An 18,041-nucleotide genomic window follows, 5' to 3' on the forward strand; every position below is an offset into this window, starting at 1 on the left:
TTTTCTTTTTAGAAAAATGTTTTTATACTCCATAAAATAATTTATATTTAAATTATCAGCTAAATTTAATATATTAAATTAACATTTTTACAGTAAACATTATATTTAATACCATAATTAGTATTATGGTAAAATCTAGTATTATGAGTGTCAATTCTTTATAAATTGAAAAATTCAAGTTGTAATTTTGAATAATGTGTAACTATAAACATACTTCTAAAATAATAAATAAAAAATAGGAGCTGAATTTATTCCCCAATGCACTCTCCAGCTATAAGCTATGATATAATCAAAGCGAAACAATGCAGCTCTAGCTTGATTATATGGTTTTCACATAAAGAAAGTTTAATTTTTCCAAAGCAATACATTAACATCATAAATAAATAATAATATATGATAAAGGAAATAGTTTGCACCTGTTTTTAGCTGAATTTTAAATGATTAAAAACAGAATTATTTTTAAATATCTGAAATTCTTCAGTCTACATAAGAACGAGTGAATATTTAATTATGAAATAATTTAATCATTCTGTTTAAGTGTACATGTGCTTTCTCAAAGGATTGTATAGATTTGTATGTGTCAAAGAGGATCGGTCAAAAAATGATCCCCGAAGATTTTTACTCGGGGGACCCTAAAACGTCGAGAAATGCAAAAAGTTCTGGGTAATTTCTGTTTATATTGATGTTTGTGTGTGGGGGGGAACGATTTTGTTTACCTTTTGAAGCTTAATAATATCTGTGTTTTTTGTCGAAAATTTATGAAATTTTGCAGGGAGATTTGTTTACTAGGCGAATTGATGTTGTTAAATTTTGGTGGTTAAAGGTCGAAGTGGTGATGAAATAAAAGGGTCGTGTGCATCTCCAGTAGAGTCGGACTTAATGACGATTTTACTCGTTTTTATCATTTACAATTTTTTATAAAATCCATCCCTACCCTGAAAATTAAGCTTTTTGCCATTTTACAATAGTTAAAAATATAAAAAGTTTTTTAATAAAATATAATAACAGATGGCGCCACCAAAATTTTAAATGTCGGGAAAGTTGAGCAACTCGTTGCTAGTTTATATAATTGGAAATCATAAATTTTTCACAGAAAAGCTATTTTCAAACAATTTGTGCGTAGGAATATAGAAACATCAAAAATATATACAAATATCCTGTTCTTATTTCAGTTCTAAAATCCGAAAATTTGTTTACAATCTGCAAATTATGTTTTGGAATAAAATGTTGATAAACTGCGAGAAGAACAATGGTTTCAGCCAGAGTTTCTATGGCGATCCATGGCACTCTGAAACACTTGGAATAGAACAGAACTATAGTTGAAATCTGGATGAAACCGATCAAAAATTGAGGTTTGATTTGAATCGGCTGACAATTTGGTTGGTGAACGGATTTCGAACTGTAAGCATTTCATGGGATTATTCCATGATGTAAAATTCCGATAATCGGTCATCATCTTTTGAAACCACCGAAACCTCCTAAGCTTCCTAAATTCCCGAATCCTCCGAAGTATGATGGGTGAGAATGAGCAAAGTAATCTTTTTTGATATAATCTGCCCCCTTTTCGGCAATCATAATGGTGGCAGCATTAGTGTTAGCTGATACTATGTCCGGCATAACCGATGCATCGATTACTCTTAATCCTTTAACTCCAATCACTCTGTTAACAGAGGACAAAAAATGTTAAGCTTATAATCCAGTTTAATAAAAAGCATTTTAAGAAAAAAAAATCGTAGTTTTACCTCAATTCAGGATCGACGACTGCCGTAGGATCGGTTGCTACTCCCATTTTGCAAGTTCCAACTGGATGGTAAATGGTAAAAGTATACGAACGAGTTACACATGCAATGTATTCATCACTCCAGAATTTATAACCTTCACAGCCTGGCATGACCGTCTGGATAAGTTTTGATCCTCTCTTCAAAAATGGTGGAGTTAAACCGACAGCAAGAGAAATCTTCATTCCTGAAAATTATTAAATAATTATATTAAAATTTAAATAAAATTATTGTTTATATTAAAAATTAATTTAAAGGAAAGTAACGATTCAGTTTGAGAAAAGTTAGAATTTCCACAAAATAATAATCTTTATTTGTTTACTGTACTTTGATTAATGTTATTATATAATTATCATTAGTACAGACGGCTCCCAAAGCTATCACAATTGGCAGAATTAAATAAAATAAAATAAGAACTATTATACATGTATGTATTAATCTGCTAAATGTGTGGCTTCACAGCAATACAAGAAGTTGCTTTGCAGGAAAGATGTCTTTTCACAACGCGTTTTTGCAATTACGTATAAAAATGATAGTTTTAATTTAGATTTTTTGAATTGTGAAAATTAATTTAGCACGTAATGTTTTTAAATATTAAATATAAGGAATATTTTAGCTCATTTCATAAATTGAAAACAACAAAATAAAGTATAATTGCTCTCAGTAATATTTTGTTATAAGAACTTAAATGATAAGTTATTCTATTTTATTTTTAATTTTAATTACATTTTATGATCGAAATAAAATATTTTTTTCTTTATTTCTTTTTAAAATATTTTTTATGTTTGTAGGGTTTGGAATCGCCTAGGCGAGCGCTTCCCGCCCTGTTCGCAAGATAACGAACTTTCGTAACGGAAGAACCGTTAGAACGACCGTTAGAAGGACCGTTAGAAAGAACCGTTGAGTTTTAAATCGACGATCGACGGACGATTGGCTGGCGGAAAGTTACCGTTGGCCGGACGTTGTGGAAACATTCGAATTTGATTGGCGGAGGATTCGAACGCGGACACTATTTAAAAAGTAGTTTCGGCGGGAAAGGGATCGTATCGGGAGGATCGGATCGGAAAGGGTCGGATCGTCTGTATCGAAGTTCTAACTAGCTCTCTCGTTGGACGTCACGGAAACCTGGTGAAAGTGAACTCCAGTGGTTTATTACGAACTTGTTCGTGACTCAGAGGTGTTGCTAATTATAAGTCTGTTTGTGGAGATCGTAAGGAGTTTTTTCCGACGAACTTGTACGGGCTACAGTCGGTTGTCACTTGGATTAGTATTTTGTGCATAATTAGTTGTAACGTTATTTTGTATTATTTTGTATATTTGCCTTGTAAATATAAACGTTGTGTTTGTCAAACCGACTGGGTGGTTATTTTGAACATTACTATGTTGTTTATTAAATTTTATGTATGAATTAAGCACATATTGTTAAATTTAACTTGATTTGGTGATTTTTGACTGATTCATATAATACTCACATTACTCCACTTTAATTTCTCTTGATTTTTGCTGATGTTCATTATTTTATCCTTGCAAGATTGATATCTTGTAGGATCTTGCAAGGATAAAATAATACGAAAGTATGCTTAGGACTTTCTTCTGATATATTTGGATAGAAATAATTCTTAGACACTATAAGCTTTGTAAATCCATGAAAAATTATCCTACATTAATTGTTTTCAGTTTTCTCAATATACAATATGTTTTTCTTATTTATTTAAGATTAAGATAAATTTTGCTCTACTGCTGAAAAGTTTTATCAACTTTTCAGTAATACAAGAAATTTCTTATATAACTAATTCATTAGAATTTTATTAAAGAGTTGAAGACTGGTCATAATTTGTCAGAGAATTGCTGCATACCTTGTTTATATTAACAATCAATATAAGCTTTATTGTACTTCAACTTTACTCCAAAACAGAATAATTTTAGGATTTCTTTAGTTTTCTTCCATTAATTATTCCGAAGAAATAAAAGGAATGAATATAAACGATAAATATTTTTAAAAATTACTTTTACTCCTTATTTTTATTTCTTTATAAATTTAATTTATTATGGAGTCTGTTTCTATAATGTTAAGAATGTTATTTCCATAATAATTCGCTTCTGTTTCATTGTATTTATTCATCAATAATGTGGTAATAATTTGTAATAAATAATTAAAAATTTATTTGAAATAATGACGTAATATCTTTAGTAACTTTAAGAAGAGCTTACCTTCTACCAATCGATACAAGTCCACAGGATCATGGAAATACAAAGGATCTATAACAGGATGCTCGTATGGATTCTTAGATCGAAGAGCCACATACCCACGACTCTTAGGACGTAACAGAATAGGCAACATACTTATCATCTCAGATCCTTCATAGGGTTTGTATACCTTATCCCATACCTGAAATCAGGAAAAAATAATTAATTTATTCGGAAAGATCTAATTTTTCGTACCAGTTAAGGAAAGTGTGAATCAACGTTTTACCTTCACGCGAGAGCTTAAAAAATGTATATTAATTATTCAAATTAAAAATATAAAATTTTGATATTTAGAATGAATTTACAATGAATATAAAAATCTTAGAGGAGGAAGGAGAAAAATATTTCGAAATATTTTTCTACTTCCACCCCTAAGATAAAATATTTAATCTTTGGATAAATTCTTGTAAGAATTTGTTTAAAATATAGGTTCAATTATAAGTTCAAATACGGTTTTAATAGAAAAATTTTTAAACTTCTTTCCTACTTCAAGATTTTTTTTATTTATGAAAGTTTCAGACGAAAGTTCAAGCGAAAAATACACTGAAAATTTGCAACATCAAGAAAGACGTGGGCTATTCGTGTGAATTTGTTTCATTATTATTTATATTCGATATAAAACTGATTAAATTTACAGAACTGTATAGAGCCGTAGTGGCACAAAATTCAAAATTTTATGAGACCACTACAAGTGGAGATAATTATTCTATATGCTGAAGCATTGAAGAAAAGAAATCCCGGGTTTGCTCTTAAAGAAACTTTGTTCCTGTTTCTATTCTTGACCAGAGCTTTTCTGTAGTAACTGGTAGATGGGCCTGATGCCGTGCTGCCATTTTATATTCAATTGGGGATAATTCTTGAGAACGTTCAGGCCAGAGAAGAAACTGTCTCACATGGCGGAAGTCCTGGACATTATTTACGTGTTGACAAACATTATCATGCTGAAAGAGACCGTCAGGGATCGTGTGATGGAATGAACTAAAACAGACTGTTCAAGATGCTTAAATACACGTGAAGCAAGTCCGTAAATTGAATACTATTGAACTCTAACCATGGAGTAGGCGTAGTCCAGTATGACGCTCTATAATGCACCCCTCTAAGTACCGTTCACCACAATGTCGCCATCATAATACCTTGCGACCCATTAGAAAGTATTGCCAATCAAACTTTTCATACCTCATCAGTTACATCCGTTATTTTTCTAATAGTTCCATGCTGCTCATCAGAAACGGGTCCACTACTAGTAAAATGAATTTCTATGTCCGGATAATCATCAGACTTGTTGACGTAGGACGTGTGAACAAAACCTAAACCTTCCACAGATCCCAAAATGGTTAGAGGACCTAATTAAAAAATTGATAAAATTATACTTAAATTGTATAATATATAAATTATTTTAGAAAAAGAATATTTTCTCAAGAACTCACCACTTCCTTCTAGTAAAAATCTTTTTATATTAGGCAATGTTAAAGTTCTAGAAGCCCTGACAGTGAGAGGTTCATTAATTGTAAAATGTATTCCCGTTCCACCCACGTGATCCTGTAGATTATATCCTACAGGCAAATTGGAGATAACTGGAATCTATTGGGTCAGCATTATTAGATTTTGAATTTAATTTTGAATGAGTTTTAAAGAATAAATAAAAGTTTACATACGCCAAATTTTGATAATTGTTCCTTTGGACCAATTCCTGATAGAAGCAACAATTGAGGAGAGTTGATGGCGCCTGCAGAGACTATAATTTCTCTTCTAGCCAAAACAATGTGACTGCGATTAAAATAGTCAAAGTGAATCCCTCGAGCGTGTTTAAATTCATCGAAGAGAATCTAAAAAATCATTTTCAATTATTCAATTGTAATTAAATATATATAGGCCTATTATTGATGATAACAAATCATTTTTACTTTAGTGACAAATGCCGAATGGAGAATTTTAACATTGGGACGTTTGATGATTGGTAACAAAAACGCTTTTCCTGTACTGCATCTAGCACCTCGTCGAATTGTTCCTTGAGGAATTGAAAAGCCTAAAGAAAATGACAAAAAAGATTATTCGAAAATAGAAATTAAATTTTTAATTAAGAATCATTCAAATTGTAATATTTACCTGACATAATAGGTCCATTATGGTCGACGTTATGGTATCCTAAATACTTTCCTGCTTCTACAAAGTCGTAAGCTAGTTCGGTTTGATATTTAGGAGATTCAATAGTAAGTTCTCCCTCGCTATTGTGAAAACCTAAAATTAAAGAGTAGAACGTTACAAAAGTCATGGTATTTCAATAAATTTGTCTGTGTTAAGATAAGTTTACGAAATAATTACCATTAGCTAAAAATCTCGGATCTTTATTTCCTTCAGATTTTAAGAAATAAGGATAGACATTTTCCCAGCTCCAATCGACCAATCCTTTTTTGTGAGCCCAATTGTTGAAGTCTCTTTTGTTGCCTCGAACGTACAACATATAATTCAGTACGCTACTACCCCCCAATACTTTTCCTCTTGGCCAAGGCATTCTCTATAAATTGAAAAATATCATTTTGAATTTATTCTATCTTTTCAAGTGAAATTAAAAAATTAAAATATACGCACTCTGTCCTTTATTCCAAAGCAAGAAAGAGATTGAGGTTCTATTTTATACTGCCAATCATTCTTTTCCTTTTGTAAATGGGATGCCATAAGTGGTACTTCTGACTGAAGATCTGGAAGACCACCCGCTTCTACTAGTAAAACTGTAGCTGTAGGATCTTCAGATAGACGATTAGCTAGAACACATCCCGCCGAACCTGCACCAACTGTAAATATATAAAAATTGAGCAGTTAAAATACTATTCTTATATTATATTTAATCTCCTCATTACAAGTTTTCATTGAGAAGTCGTTTTACACATTCATCATGGCTTTTTTTATGATCACAATGAAAGAAGATTGATGATGAGAGGCAGATCAGACATACCCGAATTAAGTTGTCGACGAAAATTTTCATCCAGATTAGCAGAGATTTTCATCAATAGCAGACAGCCCACCAGTGGCGGAGTGGATACACTGAATGCTAGAGTTGGTCACTGGTTCAGTCCTCACCAACGGGTGAGGACTGAACCAAAATAAAGGACACTTTCCACATAGAAAACCCTCTTGGGTTGTAAACACCTTGGCAGATTGCCCAAGGTTATATTGTCTTGTCTAGCACAAGATACATCTATATGCTGAGTTTCTACAACAAGAATATAATTTTTTTGTTATAGAAACTCAGCATACACATGTATAATTATTCTATATCATATCTAACTACATAAAATACGATAGAAAATTATCTTTATTCAGTTAATAACGGCTCTTAAGTAAATATTTAACGTTATAAATTATGACAGTGTCGTGTGAAAAAGAATCTTCTATTAAATTTATAGGTAGACAAAAGGAAAACAGACAATAAATAGACAGTGAGAGAGTCGAAATTTGAAGTAAATTTAGCGTAACGTCTGAAAATCTAACGATTTTAATTATAAAATTGAGAAGATACGATTCGGGTCAGTAGAAAAATATGTAATATTATATATATATATATATATATGTAATATTTCTATTTTCCTATTTATTTTATTTGTTATCCTATACAAAAAGTGAAATTAATCAAAGCAGAAACAAAGAAATATAAAATTCGTTCAAATTTACTGTGGAACATAGATAAAATTTCTTATTATTATGCCAATTAGCAAATTATTTTAAAATTATGTTAAGAATTTATATAATTTTATATTATTATGTTTACTTAAATGGCAAGAATGTAAAATAGTTAATAACGGAATTCTTTTAAAAATAAATTCTACAAAGCTATCAGATGTAAACTTTCCATGTTTATGAATTTGAAAAAAATAAAAAATAAAAAGTGATTTTAATTAATTAATTAATTAATTAAGATTATGTAGAAAATTATTTTGAAATTTATTAATTTAATTTTTAATAGTTAGTAAACATCTTAAAATTATCGGTAAAAAGTTATATTTAGTGGGTATTGAATGATTAATAAGCATGGTTTTACCGGCACAATACTGACAAAATACCACGGCTTACTGGCACAATAAAAGCATTTTACTGGCACAACACCATGATTTTACTGATATCATAGCACGGTTTTACTTATACAGTAGGTTTTATTAGTCCAACACATCCCAATAGTAGAGAATAAAACTAAATCTCCGTTATTTTTCCAAAATCTTTTCATTCATAACCAAAGGCCAATCAAATATAAAGACAATAGCGAGGTTGAGGCCAAAGTTTTCAACGCGAAAACGTGTACGTCGGACGTTCAGCGCCGTCTTCCTGTAAGCGTAGAAGTTTGACAATGGCGTTTGGAACGTCAGTGGAATCATGCTCGACGTTCCAAACGCCATTGTCAAACTTCTACGCTTACGGAAGACGGCGCTAAACGTCCAACGTACACGTTTTCGCGTTGAAAACTTCGGTCTCAACCTCGCTAGTAACTAGAACTGATATCGAGAAATGTGAAACAGCCACTAGCGCTGTGAATGAAGAGTAAATTCTTAGATATTGTATATAAGTTTAAGTGCGTTTTTTCACATTTAAATCGTTTTCTTGTAATTATTTAATTGTTTATTTATTTCTTTATTAACAAAGGTCGGAGAGCCAGGGATTCCCGGCCCCTCATGCTACTGTAAAAAGGCTTTTAAAATATAAACAATAAACAGAGAGGCCTACTGCGGTCAAAAATTACCATTTTCTGCGGAATTCCAACTATAATCCTCCTCGATGCTTAAGGATTTCCTTATTAAACCACTATTATTAATCTCACATATATTTTACTGGTAATTTCTTCAGATCTGAGAAATTTTTTGTCCTTATTTTCTTTATCGTGGCAGTAAAAAGAATTAGAATATATCAAAAATCTTCCGAATTATAAATACAGCTTTTTGGTAAGTTTACGGCTTTAATGTAATTTTATACGGTAAACCTGCGTAAACCGGAATCGCTTCGTTCCGGAGTTTTTTCCGTTTAGGCGGGTTTCTGTTTTATTCAGGTTCCGTTTCCGACCGGTTTAGTCTACATTATTAAAATAGAAAATAGATAATTAGTATTTGTCTATGGATATTGATAAAATTAAGAAAATTTATAAATATCTATACGAGGCTAAATGTCCATCTACTAAAGAGAGGTAAAGGTGCAGACTTCCGAGTGCACTTTCTATGGGAAACTACTCCATTTTTAAATGTGTATGAAAACCCAGAAAACTTCACGTGGCCAGCTTATTATCTTGCCCATCAGTGGCCAAGTGAATAAAATCAGTGAAAACTGGTAATTAGTCGTGGGGTTTTCTAGATTTTCTTTACGTTCGTAACACCTAAATAGGGGCCAGTTTATCATGAAAGTCCTCCCCGGAAGGCATCCTCCTTGGCAGATCGTCCACGTGTCGTGTTGCCGTAACTAAATAAATCAAACCAAATCAGCTCATTAGTCAGATGCGAACCCACAACCATTCCATGAAATTTACTGTAGACCTTATTTTTCTGCGTTTACTTATAGAAATAGGAAAAATTATAGAAATTATATAAACTTAAACTACTTTTTCCAAGATTCTAATAAAAAGTTTATTGCCTATGTCGAATAGGATATTAAAACCTTTATACTAGTCTAAAAAATGTTCTCATCAGATTAACGTAAAGATAAATACAGAAGTTCGATGCCTTCTTTAATAACTTGAAGTAAAACACACACACACAAAAATTAATTCGACCTTTTAATAAAATAATTTTCAAATATTAAATGATTTAAAAACTGTTCAACCGAGATAAATTAAATAATTTAATATAGCAATTACTTATTGTGATATCGTCACAATGCCGGGCTGCAATTGTAATTATATTAAAAAATTCACTCAATTCTAGGTGTTCTTATACAGTTAATAGGGGCCTCAGACACCTAAGCTGATCTCGATTTCCATATATCTGACTTCGTTCTCGAGATTAAGGGACAGACACAAACGGACAACTTATTAATTTTTTAACACAATTTGGCCATCCTAAGTAGCTTTTTTGACCTCCGAGATTATTTAAAAATAATTTCATACACATACAAACATATATATATGCACATGCATACAATAAATCTGCATTTTGTTACTACTTGACTGGTTCCTGAGGTCGTCCTATTTCTCGTAATGTCAATGCCATAAATTGAAATTATATTCTTGGAAAATTTGACTACATAATAACTCTGACATGGCCTAAAAATATATTTCGTACACGCAAAACCGAAAATGCACACCAGTCGTAAAATAGGCGTTCTAAAAGAAATCGGTGGTATGCTATAAAGGGTGTTATAAAACATTGAGAATAATTCATTTCACGTTTTAAGAGGGTCAAGATAAACAGCGAAGTCTCAGTAAACGTGTACTTATGAACGAACTGTTCCCGAATTAACTTATATTTCATGAAAAGCGTATTTTTCATGTAATGCGTATGAAGGATTTGGTTTTATATCAATAACAACCCTTTAAAAAGATAGGAGAAAACTTTAATTCGGTATAAAGACTAACAGTAGTTTTGGTAAAGTAGACTTACATCAATTAGGTGTGTGTGAAAACAAGCAGCGAACGTATTAAACAATTTTTGTAACATTTAAGATATTTTTTCAGAAGTTCAGCTTTTATAAAATATTTTATTTATAATAAATGCACAGATAATGATGGCTCGATGCTGGGATGATAGGAGGAGGAGGTATGCAGGGGGCATTTTGGGTTTTTTCCGGCTACCTCAGGTATTAAAAAATCTTGTTTTCTTTCTGAATCTCCACTAAAGATTTCTAAATCCACTATTGTTCGAATGGCAGTTAAAGTGTCAGCCTAACGCTTGGATCAGAAAAACTGCAATACTTTTTCGTGAGTAATCTCTTCAGGATATTTCGAGCCCCGTCCTCACCCATTGTGAGCCTGGCCAAACTAACGATGGGCATGATTAAAAAACCCTCTTAATACGCACAGGAAAATGTCAAAAATAAAAATAATGCAAAATTAATTGTATTTTCATCATATTCGAAATAAAACCAGTTAAAACTACTTGCAATTCTGGAACGATTCGTTCTTAGGCATACATTTACTGGGACATTTAACTCATCTTGACCCTCATAATACGTGGTATGAATGTTCCCAACCTTTGTAAAACATTGTATATAATACGTTTATAATAAAAAATAGTAATCCTCAACAAAAAAACTTAAGTTTTCCTGTTAAACCCTCTTAAAAATTATAATTATAATTAAAATATTTTCTCTTTATATTATTCTATAATTACATTAAAATCTCATTTAAAACGTCAATTATCTTAAATCAAATTTTAATTTATTGTCATTAGCAGCATGTTATCCCTTAAAATAACTCAACAATAAATTATATTTATAAATCCAAACTTGTAATATTTATTAAATAAAATAAAAAGGGCATTTTTATAATGACAACAGGAAAAGTTTATAGTTTATTTACCAGTTAAAACTATTTAAAATTCAAATAAATCACCCACTTAAACTGGATTTAAAATTATTTCACGTATTAATCTAATTATAATCTCTTTAAAAATAGTTTATACATTTACTTTAAACTTAAATGAGTTTCTCGATGTGAAGTTTTCTAGGTCCATTTATTAATAGACTTAAAAATAACAGATTTAAATCATTATTTAACATTTAATAAATATATAATGACACCTTTCTTGATAACGATTTGTTTCTAGTTGTATTAATAAATATATCATATCATTAATAATAAATTAAACCTAATGTAGGACATTTCTTTGTTTTAAACTCCTTCTATTAGTATTTTTACTATAAAAAAGTCTTATAAATTTATTTTAAAATGTTTTACTTAATTCTTGAAGAAATTCTAGAATTGGTGACAATAAAATTCCTAGTTTCAACTTAGTTTTTCTATGATTTAACCCTATTTAAACTAATTTTAATTCTTTTTTATTGTGTTTATGACTTAAGGCAATGTATAAAAGTATTTATCTCGGAGAATATTATTGTTCGTATAGCTATTGATAGCTCGTGAATATTTCTATATCTCGAGGCATATCGTGCGAATTATTGTCATATGTACTAATTTATCGTGTGAATTGTTATTATATCTAAGGATTTATCATAAGAATAGTGTTATTTTGATTTTTTTCCACTTAAATAATGCTTATATTTTGATATAAATTTTATATTTCCTCTAACGTAAATGATTGAAGAATCTATTTTTAAATATTGGTATATTTATGAATTAATAGTGTTTTCTTCGATAATTAATTCTAAAATATTTATGAAATACGCTCGTTTTTATTGTGATATTCCTGTTATTAGCAGTAGTTTTAGTAACTTTTTTATTGATCATCTTAGGGATAGGATCTATGGGATAAGGTACAACACTTGGGCGATCTGATAAGAGAAGGACTTTCTTTAGGTAACTGGATTTATTTAGGTGTTGGACACGTGGAGAAAGACTCAGAAAATTCCATGTGGCCAGCACGTGGAGTTTCGATCAGAAGCGAATCTTCTACCAATCACAGGTAATCAGTGGTTTCATCTAATTGGCCACAAGTGGCACGAACATTTTTCAAGCATTATCTATTAAATTATCGATGAACAGAGAAAATTTTTGGATAATAACTAAAAATGAATAGGAAAATTACACTCTAATTTAGATTCTTAATGCTCTTATTAGCATTAAAAACATAGTGAAGCATCCAGAATCGTGATCAATACTAATAATGAGAAATTTCTTATAAGAATTTCAAGATTATTTTAGATTCCACGAACTGATGCTTCGATCAGAAATGGAAATGAATTGAAATTTGGATATGAATTTTAAAAAACGGATAGATAAAATCTTTCTTAATTTCAGCTTTCCACAAGGTTTATATCCTTCACTTTACTTTTGAGTACGTGATATGCATTTCAAATAAGCCAGAGATGTCTTCAGACAATAAAAGTGTGTTAAATATTCATTACTGTCGTTTTAACTAAAGGATTTTGACGTAATTAATGAACATGTAACACGCTCTTCTTAATTAAATAGAAGTAAACTCGGGCATAGTTTAAATGCATATCACGCACTCTTTAAGTGACAAAATTTAATCTAAAAATCTCCCACATTATAAATTTATAAAGCTATTTATTTACATAATTTTGTTGCAAACAGCTAAATATACATTCAATAAAAATATAAAAAATGTAAGTAGACACTATTACAATTTTACTTAAATACTTCTGGCGGTCGGATGGCCGGACGGGTAGGGTGACAGCTTTCCGTTTTGGGGGACCGGCATCTAATCCAGACAGGTCGAAAATACTAGGATTTTTGGGAGGTGGTCCGTCTGGATAAGGCTGCTCTATAGTAGGCCTCTCGGGTGGCGAGCCCACAATTTTCGAAATTTTTAACTTAAATATACTCTATACAAAAACTATTTTTCACTTTCCTTACTTTTCAATTAATTATAAGGCATTATCACGAATTATATTTTGAATCATTTGCATAAAAACATTGTAATCTGGGTATCTAGTCAATTTTATTTATTGTATCTACCATTTTTTCATTTTCGGCACTTTCTGCTCTGTGAGCACTAAGAGGGCCTTTTTACACCCACAAGGGAACCGACTACGTGTATGAAAAAAGGCCCTCTTAGCCAGGCTTACAATGAAAGCCACTCGGTGGGGGACGGGATCGAAATAACAGAGGCTTACCGAGTGTTTTTAGCCCGAATTTGATCCCGGTTACCCCTGAGCAATAGGCTTTATTACTTTAACAAAACAGATTTTAATTTTCCTCGTTTTTTATTGCCCATTATTATCATACAATGCGGGTAAATAAGATAACTTGCTAATTTACAAGTAACATTTTTTTTAACGTTACAGATAAGAATTACTTTAAAACAGTGGAAGACCATTGTCTTTATTTTTCAATAGCCCATCAATGAGTATTAATTTCAGATAAGGCAAGTAAGTGACGTACAGTACGTATCAATTTACAGATTACAATTTATTCTTTTTTTAAAGTTCCTAACCTACATTCGATTTGGATAGAACGATACCATCATTGACATTGACATTGACATTGACATCAATGGAAAACCTGGCATTATTAGCCTCGAAAGGCCGAAATCAAACACGATCATAAGTTTAGAAGTATGCCACGTTAAAAATACTAATGAAATCATGTAATTTAACAATATAGCCTCAAGCCCATTCATGATATAAGTCAGTGAACTTACAACACCAGAAACTAGTTTACTTTAACACGTTTATGTCATGCATATGGACTAAAGTTCAAGTAATTCGAGTCTTTTTAAGAATAATTACTCACTTTTTTAAAATTTTCTTATATTTTACGAACTAGAAATTGATTTTTTAATGGAAGAATTATATTAAAAGATATGCCGAAACAGGTACAACCTTTTTAAGGTTTCCACATTTTGTTAACTTTAATTCGTTTATTAGATTAACACAATTTATAATTGTTTATGTAATTATAAATTGTGTGAATCTAATGATACAAAATATATTTTTTATTAATTCTCATAATTCGGTCAAGAACAGAAAAGACGGTCTTGAAAAATCTGGTGTAACACACATTGCATAAGTTGTTAACCTGTAGTAAGTTGTTTTTATTACACTCAGATATTTGACTTATAACAAATTATTTTTTGTACTTTTTTACAAATTCAATCTGATTAATTCAAGTGTTATATAAAGAATTTATAACAGGATATAAATCTTGTCTTTACATGTGGCGCGTGTGTATACGTGGTTAGCCTACATACAGGCGATATTTGTATTGTGTCATCATCGTCATCTTTACCTCCTCTTTAATACCATTCCAAAGTACAAACAACATAACATAATGTGTATTATCTGTGTGTATATATCTATACACATAGATAATACACATTATGTTGCATTCTCTGTTTTCTCTGTTATATTCTCTAGTGTGTCGTATATGCTCATATCATATGGATCTCTGTGTATCTCCTAACTCCGTCCTCCACACATATGTATGTATTGTATATGTATATGTATGTGTATTTTATATATATATAAGTCGTAATAAGTCTTTCTTATGTTTTACTCGTTCAAAATCAAATTAATTTCTGAAACTCGAAACGTCTTTAACGTATTATGACGTTATATAATGACACCAAAACTCCCATAAGGTTTAATTATATTTGATAATCTAAAAAAACTATATGTATAATGTAATAACCTATAAATGTTATCATCAAACCGGAAGTTTTGCTTAAATATTCTGCTGCATTTCCTTGCTCAAAAGAAGCATTTCCTATAATTAACTTTACCTAATTATGACCTTCTTCCGGTTGGTTTATTCACGTGTAAAGGCATTTTTTTCTACAAGTGTTCTTATATAAAGGAGAACATTTCGACCTCGATTGATTATAAATAGGTTGAGAGAAAGGTGACGACTTTTTCTATAGGAAATTCGATTTCTTAATGATTATCGATTTCTCGATTAATTAAAAAACTAGTAAGAGCAAAATAGTGCAAATTAGAATTTAATACATTTTTTAAATTAATTTTTCTTGCTTTATTCCTGTTTAATTTTTAAGAAATTTATTATTAATTAAAGGGGGGTTTTATTATGGGAGGGAAGTAATATCTCCCCTGAAACACTTCTAAACCTTGTAAAAAATAAATATATATATATTTTTAAAACATTTCTTGAAACTTATATTTATATAATGCAAAATATATTATTATGAAAAACGATTTATGCCTGTTGGACATGTGTTCCTTTTTATAATAACGATCACTTCTATAAGTAGTTGTCCATTTTATTTGCATAAAGAAGTTACCGCTCTATATTTTTCTTTTGACCCACTTTTATAAAATACAGCGGAAATTGACTATGGTCCTATCTTTCGACTATAAAGTACTCGCAAATGACTATTAAGATCACAAAATTAACCCTATAAACGCGTGTACTTGAGTAGGGTGATTCTTATCTTCGAATGAAAATACTTTATCAGATTTTTAAGGGATTTTGACACTTGAATATCGATAGAGAATTGTGCCAAACTTTCTACAGTAGACAGAACAGTTCTTTTAACAAATTACGAGAGCGTTAAGTGTCATACCCAGATGATAATCTTAGAACTTTTTTTAGAAATATTTCCATATATCCCGATAAAAAGAGGGTGTTGGATGACCCATTTCTGCTTTGCAACTAATATCACTGAACTGTGCACGCAAATAGGAACCTTTGTGATTTCTTTTAGCCAGATTCTGTGATATAAACGGGTAATTAGAAAACAAAAGCTCTTCTTTCGTTCTTTGTTAGTTGGTGATAACGCCTCGGGTCGATGCCTATTGCTATTGTGATGCGAAAATAATTTATGAAATCTTAAATTTTCCACACAAAAATATACCAGTGACACCGATTGAAACAGAAATAAAATGAAATTATTCGATACGCAAAATTAAAGAAAAAAGAAAAAAATATTGTTATTGATAAAAGGAAGTTTGATCTGATATTTTCTATATATATATATAATTTTCCCCTCTGTATGAATCAGCTTTTACATTAAATCCGCAGCAAACTAACCATATTTTATATCTAAAATTATGGGAAAAAATGACAAAATTACGATATATTATCTTTTAAATTCATAAATATGGAGGAGGAAACGTTTTTCTTTATCCTATAATCGATAATTGACATCGAACCGTTCGTTGGAATTAGTGATTAAACAATAAATTTAATGGAGGTTCAAGTACAGTTTATTTAATACAGTTCTACTTCAAGTATTTAGCTAGAGTGTCCTTTCATTAGCTTCAGTTGAGTAATCATCATCACTTTCTTTATTCTAAACCGATTTCTGATAACCGAACAGAAACAATCACCTTGCCACAAGGTTCTTCAGTAATTTCTTACTTAAGTTTAAGTGTTTTAAAGGAAACAATAATTCATTCCCATTAAACTTTTATTTCTAATTTTAATGCTAGTATCAAATTAGTCATATTAAATTTTCACGCAACACGGAATATTCGCGTAACTAGACCAATCCCGGTTTGCATGAAGGCCAACTTTTAAAACTCTCTAAACACCAAAATATAAAGCGGATCTATAAATACCCGAAGTTTAAACTCGTCTATAGTTATGTAATTTTATTCTATGTTTAAAAATGTTATTTTAACCACTCTTCGATTTGCAATTTACCAATTTCTGCTTACAAAACAGAAGAAAAATAATAAAATAAAATAAAAAATCCACGTTCTCGTTTGTTATGGTAAATTAGTATTTTGACCTAAAATGTATGTCAGAAAATAAGAAAAATTCTAATTAAGTTAACAAAACTGTTTCGTTTTATGTTATATTCATGAATAATAGAACATAAAACGAAGAGCATTTCGAGAAAAATCAAAAATAGAACAGCAAGGAGGAAGATATAACCACGAAATTAGCATGTTGCAACGTTATCCGCCAGCAAGAATAAATGTAAAAATATCACTTACCAATTATATAATCGTACACCTTATCGAATTTTTTCATTAATAAATCCGTTCCTCTGTTAGACATTTGGAGCGTCATGGCAAGGATGGGGAAGAGAGTTTTTAGTAAATTCACTCCTTGCACCATGATGGAAGAGGAGAGAGCGTACAAAAACGAACCGAAATTTACACACTATACTTAAATACTGATCGAATAAAGAACTGGCTGAGTTTATTAAATGATCTATTAGTAAGAAAACTGTATTATTAAGGAACAGTAGGTCAGCGGATGCCTTATCTCCCATTGGATAACCAGTTATCCAATGAAAAACTATACTATTTTTATCCGTTTCACGCATCGAACTTAACAGATTGCTTACTTTTTAATAATTGAACAAGGTTAAGGACTTAAGCTTTATTATTCCAAAATAAAATGAAAAATTTCTTTTCCGGTTATTCGGTTTTGCAGAAGATCGTACGAGATTTCATTCGCTGCAGGCCCTATGATTTTTATCAGATGTATGAGTAGTC

At 30.6% G+C, this 18,041-nt stretch overlaps 1 protein-coding gene across 1 annotated transcript; it reads right to left on the reverse strand.

Moving 5' to 3' along the window:
* Nucleotides 1-1,255: 1,255 nt before the first annotated feature.
* LOC136986039 (glucose dehydrogenase [FAD, quinone]-like) lies at nt 1,256-17,658 on the reverse strand. The gene is made up of 12 exons (XM_067283486.1): nt 17,535-17,658; nt 6,615-6,817; nt 6,348-6,540; nt 6,132-6,263; nt 5,930-6,051; nt 5,681-5,851; nt 5,453-5,606; nt 5,202-5,368; nt 3,990-4,167; nt 1,743-1,965; nt 1,536-1,660; nt 1,256-1,383 (listed from the first exon to the last, which is right to left on the reverse strand). The coding sequence occupies exons 1-12, from the start codon at nt 17,656-17,658 to the stop codon at nt 1,256-1,258; spliced, it is 1,920 nt and encodes a 639-aa protein (XP_067139587.1).
* Nucleotides 17,659-18,041: the final 383 nt, after the last annotated feature.

Source organism: Centruroides vittatus, unplaced genomic scaffold, assembly GCF_030686945.1.
Source record: "Centruroides vittatus isolate TY-2023 unplaced genomic scaffold, ASM3068694v2 contig_988, whole genome shotgun sequence".
Classification (NCBI taxonomy): Eukaryota; Metazoa; Arthropoda; class Arachnida; order Scorpiones; family Buthidae; genus Centruroides; species Centruroides vittatus.